The sequence below is a fragment of the Amblyomma americanum genome, chromosome 3 (genome assembly GCF_052857255.1).
Source record: "Amblyomma americanum isolate KBUSLIRL-KWMA chromosome 3, ASM5285725v1, whole genome shotgun sequence".
Lineage (NCBI taxonomy): Eukaryota > Metazoa > Arthropoda > Arachnida > Ixodida > Ixodidae > Amblyomma > Amblyomma americanum.
The window spans coordinates 63068536-63078486 of record NC_135499.1 but is presented as its reverse complement, the minus strand read 5'-3'; the positions used below and the strand labels follow the sequence as shown (position 1 = coordinate 63078486).

The 9951-nt window shown below is 46.4% G+C and overlaps 1 protein-coding gene across 1 annotated transcript; it reads right to left on the bottom strand.

The window, feature by feature from the left end:
* Window positions 1-1221: 1221 nt before the first annotated feature.
* On the bottom strand, window positions 1222-9288 carry LOC144123777 (uncharacterized). Its single transcript, XM_077656533.1, has 3 exons — window positions 8959-9288; window positions 3534-3758; window positions 1222-1699 (listed from the first exon to the last, which is right to left on the bottom strand). Exons 1-3 carry the CDS (start codon window positions 9286-9288, stop codon window positions 1325-1327), a joined length of 930 nt encoding a protein of 309 aa, XP_077512659.1. The 3' UTR covers window positions 1222-1324.
* Window positions 9289-9951: the final 663 nt, after the last annotated feature.

Here is a 9951-nt window from a genome sequence, read left to right as displayed (position 1 = left end):
ATTTCGCGCAAAAGCGTTCCATGAAATTCCCACGGCACAGGTTGGCATAAACGCGACGAAAGCACCCGCGACACACACGCGATATATCTTAAACGGGACTGACCGCAGGCACTACTTGCGGCGACGACGCGCCGGCTTCTCTTAAAGCATGTCTTGGCAATCAGCGCTCGGAGCGGCAGCGTCCAGAACCAAACTCGGCGTCTATCACGACAGAAATCGTTATCGTAGCTAAGCCCGTAAAACGGACGCGTGCGCTGCAGGCCACCGTCCACTTACCTTCCAAGAAAGCAATTAGGGCAGCAAACTGGGCGAGATGGTAAGGGTTCATACTAATGTTAAACCAACACGCAAAACTCGGCTGGTTACTGTTGGTGTCTGTGTTTTACGCGCTGGATTAACTTGAGTATGTTTGTAGATAATATCTTCCCTAACAGAGGGCATGCTGTTTTTGAGTTTGAACGCTGATTATAGTACTTCATTCATTCGTTTCAAAACAACTTTAAAAATAACTGGCATGATACTGTTTAGTTGCGGTCTTCCAAAACTGTGAATTCATTGTATCAAAAAATGGTTGAGCGAAATTCTTAAATTTCTTTGTTATTATTGATATTTTCCAGTGTTTAGCTAATCTCATTATGATTTTCTGCTAGGCCATAAACGATGGCATTCGAACTCCTACAACAATTTTATGCTGCGTCAATAGTGTTTTCTTTTACTGCACTCAACAAATCATGGAAGCAAGTTGTTCCTGGGACGAGGTGACTTTGCCGACTTGCCTTGATATCCCTACTAATTTCCCTTCCATGTCGGCGAGTCGCTACCTTTAATGTATTTATTATGCGGTGGAATGTCTGAATTATTTTCAACTTCCTGACAGTTCTGGACCGAAATTCACTGCAACGGCTCAGCTGAGTAACATGTACAGTACTCACGGATTGAAATAGGACATTCGGAGCGCGTGGCAGTCGCTTCATGGAGCGCCGCCCGTAGACGCTCATGGAACCAAGGTGGTGCATTGTGGTATGGCGTGAGAGGGAGAACATCTACAAAGCAGAATTGTTCCTTCCAGTAGCCAATCAGCCGGCCTGTGGTTTACCACATGCCTGCGTGGCACTGCAAGGCTAGCGCTCCGAATGTCCTATTTCAATCCGTGAGTACTGTACATGCTAGCAAAAAGTTCAGCACTAGCTAGTAACTCCCATTCCGAAAGAAAGCATTTTTTTATTATGAATACGTTGCACACTTTTTTCCGCGCCATTGACATCCAGTATGGACTAGAGGATGCAACGCCGGACAGGACGTTCGCCCAGCATATGAAGTTTCCCTATCCTGCCCAGGGACCGCCGGCTCCGTATCCGCCAGCAGCGGCGCCAGACGCGGATGCCCAGGATCCGGCCCCTCCGTAGCGGCCGCCTGTGTATCTGCCGGCACCCGGGGCTACGGCAGGAGCCGCAACGGGATTGGCATTAAACACAGCGTCGGCACTGGCGCCAGGGGCGGTGCCGGGCTCGTTGGTGTTAACCTTGGCACGGAATCCGCCGGCGTCGGCCACGTAGCTCACTGTGCGGAACAGTCCGTTGGCGTCCCGGTAGCCGTACGAGCCGGTCTTGGCGTTGCTGGCGTCTCCCTGCTCCTTCTGGAACAGCCGCGTCCCGAACTCGTCAGTGGTGTCGTAGCCGAAGCTGTACGGCTGGGGAGGCTGTAGAAGTGAAGGGAGAAAATTCTTAAAAACAGAGATCGGAGCTTACGGACAAGAGCGTCAATCGGGAAAATTCAATGGGCTACGAAACCTTAGTTCTCTGCGTCCTTGGTCATCATCAAAGCCCCACTGACTGGGAGACGTTTGTAGGGGATTTGTAAGGAGTCACTTTGGGAGGAAGGGTATGTGAGTACGTTCCCTGATAACCATGAAAAGCTGCAGACTCATTGGCACCCCTGTCGACAACACGATATCTTGCACAGGTGAAGTATAAACTGAGATGCGGCAGTTATGATTTCCAGTTGCACTGCAGGTTATAGCAGAAAAAGCAAAGCTTGCAGAAGTATCGTTTTTCGTGATTCTTTTTTCTTAGGACTGTTCGAAACTAGAACAGTTTGCTATCTGGCACCGTAATATATCATGAAGTTGTGCTTTTCATGTTTTGAATGAATTTGCCATGTACGCATGTAACCTGGCCCCTGCTGTAATCCACAACGTTGCGATGCAGGTAAACAAAGAAAAAAAAGCAGCTGCCATGTTGAGTTGATACGTGAAGGAAAACTTCCTTACGCACTTCCATTGTTGATTACATCTTACTGCCAGTAAAATTGTAAGCGTACCTAGATCTTCGCTTCTTATAACCAAGAAACTGTTTTATTCTGCACAGCTCATATCAGCATCTACAATTTTAAGAACCTGGCTCCAAAAGAGTGCGTAAATGTGCACAACGTACGCATGGGCACGTTTCAGTTAAAAGGTATTGCAGCGTGCGCGAATGTGTTCACGTATTTTTTATTGGCACAATGGCCTCAGGCGATCCAAAGCTGCAAATCTCCCTCACTATCCCCCCCCCCCCCCCAAATGTACCGTAATCTCTCGTAAAAATGAGCATGGGCATGGTAATAAAGCTTGGGTAATGCCCACTGGGAAGAGGTATACTACCACCTCACATTCTTCCTGCCCTGTGATGCAACCTATTACGCACCATATGAAAGAGAGGTTCAGTATCTTGCATAGATTATAAGATTTTGTTTGTGTCCTTGCAGTCGGTCCCATCTAGGAATGGGCGAGGAGACACACAGAGCTCTACCCATGCTCCCCGTTCTATGCCTTCGTACAGAACATTTGTGAAATGTTTGCAGGGAGGCGAAGCTGCAGATCGAGTCCCTTCCCGGTCTTGGTTCGTACTTGTAGAAGACAACGTCAAGCATTGATGCTATTTTTACTGATCTTCATGCTAGACATAGCGAGAAACCGATATTTTCTATAATGCAGAGGGATAGAGGCTTCTGTCAGACAATTCTTCTGAATGCCTGGAAAAGGATATGTGTGAGCACACATTAGGCACCGCCATTGCGTGAAGTTGCTTACAAATGCGGCGCCTTTATCAGAACTTGATTCTTAAAAGTTAGGATTATGTGGTGTCTGTTGCACAAAGCCATGTATAATTCCCTTTTCCTTTCTAATATTGGAGGATATATATGCGTCCATGTTATTAGCACTTCGACGATGGGGGACAGAATCTCTGCTTCTCAACAGGATGCTTGGTATTTCCTTGCTGCTTCACTTTGCCTATTTCCAATTCACGGGCCTCATGCCGGCAAGTCCCATAAACTTCTGATGTAAGAGAGGGCTCGCGGTCTGATAATAGTGTATAAATGTGCGCCTGCCGCACAACTTTTCATTTTTTAAATATGCTATCGAACACTACAACGGTGTGTGCAGTTTTACTGGTGTCATTCGCCTTGACTGCTTTGTTATAAATGTAAAGAAATATACTCTGGGATCATTAGGTAGGGCTCATGTTGCCGTTTCTTGATTAGGATATACGCACATAGGAGGCGCCAGCAGCGGAGAAGCCAGGAGTAGCCGCCGCCGCAAAGATAGGGCCCCGGAACCCTGCACCCCGGAATCCGTAGTGGTGGCCGCCGCCGCCGCCGCCGAACGCATTGCCCGCGCTCACAAAGGCGACCAGGGAGAGGAGGAGGAAGGCAGACTGCAGAAGGAGGAAGATTAACAACGATGAAAACGTCGCATTTTTTGTACCGGCAGATGTAAACTAGGCGAAGCATTTGTAGAATTATCGCTGCAAAAGCTGCTCTACCTGTCTGTTTTACGAAACTTTGTTGCACATGCAGAAAACCACACTACGAAGCAAGATCAAATAGTAGTCTAGGTGATTATTTCGTAGGTGTGTGCCTCAAACCCAAACGTTATTTTGTGGTCAATATAGCGAGAAGATCTGTGCCTGACCAGAGAGTCTGTACTTTCTTTTTCAGAGTGTGTGATCAAGTCATTTGCGTCGATACACCTGCCTGAAAAACGTTTCACGACTTTTATAGGCTGTGTGTCGTTAAGATGCTTCTGGATCGGATTTCAATGCAGGTAATTTCATATTCGTTATAGTTATCTGACCGAATATGGGAATAAAGTTTCAACACGGAAGATGACAGCCGGAACAGCGCTAGATCATTTGCGGTAAACGCACATGGGGTGCTCTAGTGTTTTGCTAAACAACACAGAATACATGCATCATCGTAGCGGCAGAAGTACTACAACAAAAAAAAATTATGGCTTTCAGGTTCACTGACAAACACGACCAACATCTTCAACGGTAATAGCCTAGGACGCTGAACGCTGTCTGTGCTCCAAAAACCGCTTCTGTCTTTGCAGATGGGTAGAGAAGAATATTTTTCAGAAGGAAAGGCGCAGGCAGTAACTGTCTATCTCGTGGCGGACAGCTGGGGAGCCATGAAAGAAGAGAGGAAGGAGTGCGTGCAGGGAAGAGACGCTGCCTTATTATAGTCAAAGACTCCCATTTTCTTAAACATGCGCACAAGTGGGAATATTGAGCTACGAGTTAAAGACTGGCCATACCACGACGCTGGAAGTCTGGAATCGGGAATTTTACAAGCAGTCCATTTTGGTCTTTCGTTAGACATTCCCAGTTTCTTTACATAACAATTACATTAAAGCATGAAAACTTCGAGAAACTAAACGGTGTTTATATGTAATGAAATTTTCTGACGGTTTTGTTTGCCTTAGACGGAAGGCTAACATTTTACAATAAAAATAAAACGGAAATTTGCTCGTAGCTTCAAACATGTCTATACTTGCGCCGAAGTAATGCACCAAACCTGGGCTTAAATATAAATAATAAACTGAATTAAATTGTGTGTGGAATTGCTGCCACACTGCCCCCTAATAATATTGTTATAATAGTGAAACGCTACCGAAACGGTACCATTGAGTTCTCACCTGAGATATCATATCCATGAGAGACGTAACCACAAGCTGGTGTTCAGCGGAGGAGCAGCGGCAGATGCGATGCAGACCGTGGGGTGTCCAGCTTTTATATGCACAACGTGGACATATGCAACGCATCGCGCTCCTCGTGACGGGAGAAACAACCGGTCTCACTCTTTCTTTCTGCCTCTCGCTCTAACGTGATTTTGTCACGGGCAGCGAGCCATCGTGACGACGTACTTCATGGTTTTGCGCCATTTTTGCGGTGGCTACACCGGCATGAAGGCCTGCTCGGCTGGTATCACACTCTCCGAGACCAAGCGCAAAATGGTGCAGCGCTAATGCGCCAGGTCGTAATAATACAACATCTGACAGGATGCTTTTCCAGGTGAACGGGTGTCTCTGTTGTGTGCCTAGAACAACAACTCCCATGCTGGCCTGCTGCTCAAAACCAGTGTTATGAAGGTAGGCAGAGGAAAATGAATCTAAGGAATTTGTGCGCTCGATCTTTTGGCCGAGCTGTCCCGGGCTCATTTTGAGTGAGCCTTTTTATGAGTGGCGAGGTTTATGCGGGGCGTGGATGTCTCGCACTGCTTTGCAGGAATAGTTCTAGAGCAGGCTTGGGTCTTTCTGAACGCGCAATGAAGCATCGTCATGCCACTCATGTTGGGCTTGGCGGTTCTGAATCCGGCTGCTCAATAGATACAGCAACGTGAGTGGGAGGTTATCTGCGTGTGCACAGCTAATCACAGCTGCCATTTTTTAAATCCTATAGTTTCGTCTAAGGTCGTCTGAGGCTCTTTCTAAATGAAAAAGGAGGGAGAAACGCCGTATAAACTTGGGCTGGATTGTAACTGAAGATTCGTATTCGAGAACTGCACGGGTCGTAATTACAGGAACCGGCCCGGCATGCATATGGTACTCTCTACTCTTACCTGTCTCGGCTCGAGGAAAATCTGACCTATCCGGCCCGGCCCGCGAAGTATGCGGGCCCGGCTAACGCCCGAAGCAGCAGAAGAGTTATAATCGCGCTTCAGAAACAGAAATGTTCTTGTGACTATGAATTTCTGCGAAAAAAGTGCTGTGTGTTTAGAATGTAGGTGTAAAATTAGTTTCTGGTTTTGCTTGATTTCGTCCTTTTTCTTTTGTACACAAGAAACTACATAGCATCGAATACGAAACAAACCAATTTGCTGAAAATAATCTACTAAACCTTCTTTTCTGCCTCATAATTTCTGGTTTAATTTTCGCAAGCATATATCAAACAGGTTGCAACTTTGAAATTGGTTCGCCACCGATATGGATTGCAAGATGTCACGTGAGACCACATGGCAGCGAGATGTGCGCTACTGTTTGTTCACAGAGGAAAAAGCCTCTTCCTCCCACTGTAACTTGTCTTTTACCGTCCAGCAAGAAGAAAACGGAGAAACGTAAATTGAGCTCGGGTATATTGCGCAAAAAAGATCACAAGTTCTATACATCCCATTCTTCGCTGAAACCAAAAGGGTGGTCACGCTTTCGTATCTTAGAAAGTAAGTGTAAAAAGCGTTTGTGAAATTAAAGGGCGCACAGAATTGAACAGGAAAGCAGGACTTGAAAGGCAAAAGAGAGAGGTCTCCTAAAAATTCTACCATACGTTACGAAAGATGCTTGGCCCGAAGAGAGAAAAAGGAGATAAACTGCACAACACAGCTGCTATTGACTAAGAATTTATCCGATGCTTCCTCGCAGGCGGAGATATTCCTTCACGCGAGGCCTCCTCTATGCTTCGAGAAATCCCTTTGAGTACCTCGAGGAAACAATAAATATTATGATTATTAGGAAATATGAACCTCGTGAATTTGAGAGCGGAACACTGCAGAGCTAAAGCGCGTGCTATGGAGGAAGTACGTGTGATGCTTACAGAGCTGAAAATTTATCCCTATAACTGAGAAAACAGCCTCGCAGTTCCCGTTAAAGGAAAATATTTCTTCATTTTGTTTCCAAACGCCGTACTTAAACTCAATAATAATCCATAACGCTTCCTGAAAAGGTGAGACGGTGGCATTCAAGAGGAGTGTTATGATAAGACATTGTTTCAGAATTTGAGAGCTTTGAAAACAAAGCAAATGGATTTAAGGAAAGGAAAATGGTATAATCGCGTGTTTTGTCTGAATTAATTTTGTGTTTTCTCTAATGTCTCGAATTTGCTGCATTGCCAACGTATTCCATGACGTATTACAGAAGATCAAGAGGTTAGCGCTCTGGAAATAGTTGAAAACTGCCGCAAATCGGTGTGCTCTGAGTTTCTGAACCCCATGGTAACATAGGAAGCGGCCATTTAGTGAATGCCCCCGAGCCTCGCCCGGGCCCGTAAGCTTACAGGCTCCAGCCCAATCCGTCATGTGCTGTCAGGCAAGCCCGAGTGCGTGCGTTGCTCTAAAATGTATATTTGCTTCATGGCGCCAACCAAATAACCCCACTACTGTATATAAATACATACATACTTTACACACTGTACATACTGCACATAAAAATACATAAATTCTTATTTAGTCCTCTTTATTTAGCAAGGACAAGATCAGGATTACGAAATTTGTTTTCCTACCTTTTGTTGCTAGTTGACTGCTTAAGTCGTCGTGTAAAGTGTAATAGGGATCATTGATGCAGATTGCTGGTCACTGGCCAAAGTCAAAAGATGAAAAGACGTTTCGGGAGCCCTACGGCTCCCTTGTTCACTATGAAGCAATCGGCGCACGGATGCGTCCTTTTGTAGCACCCAGTAGCGTTTTTAATGATTTAGCATAGATATGATGTAGAGTTCCGTCGTTCCTGTTTAATGTGTTAGACGATGTCTGTATGATAAGGGACTCAAGATTCTGCCGTGCTGATGTGTTCTTTTCTGTTGTCAATATCTTTACTTGATCCCAGTTAATCTCGTGGCCGGATTCTTGCACATGCTCGGCGATGGCGTTAGATGCTGCTTTCCGGTTTCGGACGTCGTTCTGGTGCTCTCTCAGGCGTCTCCTGAAGTCCTTTGTTTCACAGATATATATTGATGAGCAATCGGAGCAGTCTATCTCATATACAACACCTGGAAATCTTTCACGAGGGATCTTGTCCTTCACATTCACCAGTTCTGTTCGCACCTTGCCAGCGGGAACGTGCGCGATGTTGACGCCATGCTTGCGGAAAATACGTGCAAGCGCTTCGCTAATTCCCGCCACGTATGGGAGAGCAGCTCGTTTTTCTTTTGTTTTTTTTTGTGCTCTCGCGTTCTTCGGAGGTAGGCTGATTCGCTGTCATTCTTCTTTCGGTGTTCCTGATGAAGGAAAGAGGGCAGCCGTTTCTTCGAAGATCTGACTCTATTCTTTTCATTTCGCTCTTTAGATCGGCATCTTGACTGCAGACCTGTCTGGCACGGTTGATCAGGGAGACAACCACAGACCGTTTGTGAGCGACTGGGTGCACCGAACTGAAATTTAAATATCTTCCAGTGTGCGTAGGTTTGCGGTAAACATTAAATACGAGGCCAGTCGGAGTACGGGTTACCGTGGTGTCCAGGAATGGGAGGCAGCCGTCGGTTTCTTCCTCAAAAGTGAACTTGATTGAGGGTTCAATGGAGTTCAGGTGGTCTAGAAAAAGGGCATGTGCTTGCGCTCTAGGACACAGAAACAGTCGTCCACATACCTTAGAAATATTTTTGGTCGCGGCTGGAAAGTGGTTAGGGCTTTGTTTTCGATGACTTCCATCGTGATGTTCGCCGCTGTCACCGAGATTACTGCGCCCATTGCTGTTCCGAAGGTCTGTTGGTAAAAGGTGCCATTGTAAGTAAAATAGATGTTAGCGAGACAGAAGCGCAATAGCTCGCAAAGCTCTGCTGCGTCGAAAGGGGTCCGATCTTGCCATGAGTCCTCATCTTCGAGACGTTGCCTGCAAGCTTCAACGGCCAGATTGACAGGAACGCTGGTGAACAGTGAACAGACGTCGAAAGACACGAGCATGTCGTTGTCTTCAGGGACAATGGCTTTTACCTTGTCGATGAAATCGGACGAGTTCTTGACGTTCGTTTCTGTCTTTCCAACCAGTGGAGCCAAAACACCGTGGAGGTACTGCGACAGAGAGTGCACAGCAGACCTTCTGAAGTCTACTATTGGGCGTAGAGGGGTGCCTTCTTTATGAACCTTTGGAAGCCCGTATATGGCGGGTGCCGAGCCGTTCGGGCAAAGCAGCTGATAGTAGAGGCGCTTCATGGATGGTGGAAGGCCCTCGAAGATTTTTGCGAGCATTTTCTGAAGAGACGTCTGCACCTTTGACGTGGGGTCTTTTGGTAGTCGGCGATAGGTATTCTCGTCCTGTAGCATGGCTTCCATTTTTTCTTGGTACGAATAGCGGTGAAGGATTACCGTGACATTGCCTTTATCCGCAGGAAGGATTGCAATTTCATCATTAGCCTGTAGTTTACGAATTGCCTTGCGTTCGTCTTGAGGCAGGGAGTAGTCTGGTTTCTTTTTCAGCAAGTAACGCTTGCATCTTCTGTTACTTGCTGAAAAAGAAACAGGCACTAGGTCAACAACGATCTTCGAAGTAAAGAACCTGTCATCCTACAGTCTGAAACCTGCTGAGGCCATGCTACTCAGCCGAGGTTTGAACTTCAACCAAGGGAAAGTTCCGAACCCACGAAAGGTTGCTTGTGCCGTCGAAGGAGCGGTGCGACTCCTGGACCGAGACGTTCAAGACGAAGTAAGGACGAAGGCGATAGGTGTGCTGTCTCGTATCAAGAAGACGTCACCAGACTACTCCCTGCCTCAAGACGAACGCATGGCAATCCGTAGCCTACAGGCTAATGATGAAATTGCAATACTTCCTGCGGATAAAGGCAATGTCACGGTAATCCTTGACCACTCTTCGTACCAAGAAAAAATGGAAGCCTTGCTACAGGACGAGAATACCTATCGCCGACTACCAAAAGACCCCACGTCAAAGGTGCAGATGTCTCTTCAGAAAATGCTCGCAAAAATCTTCGA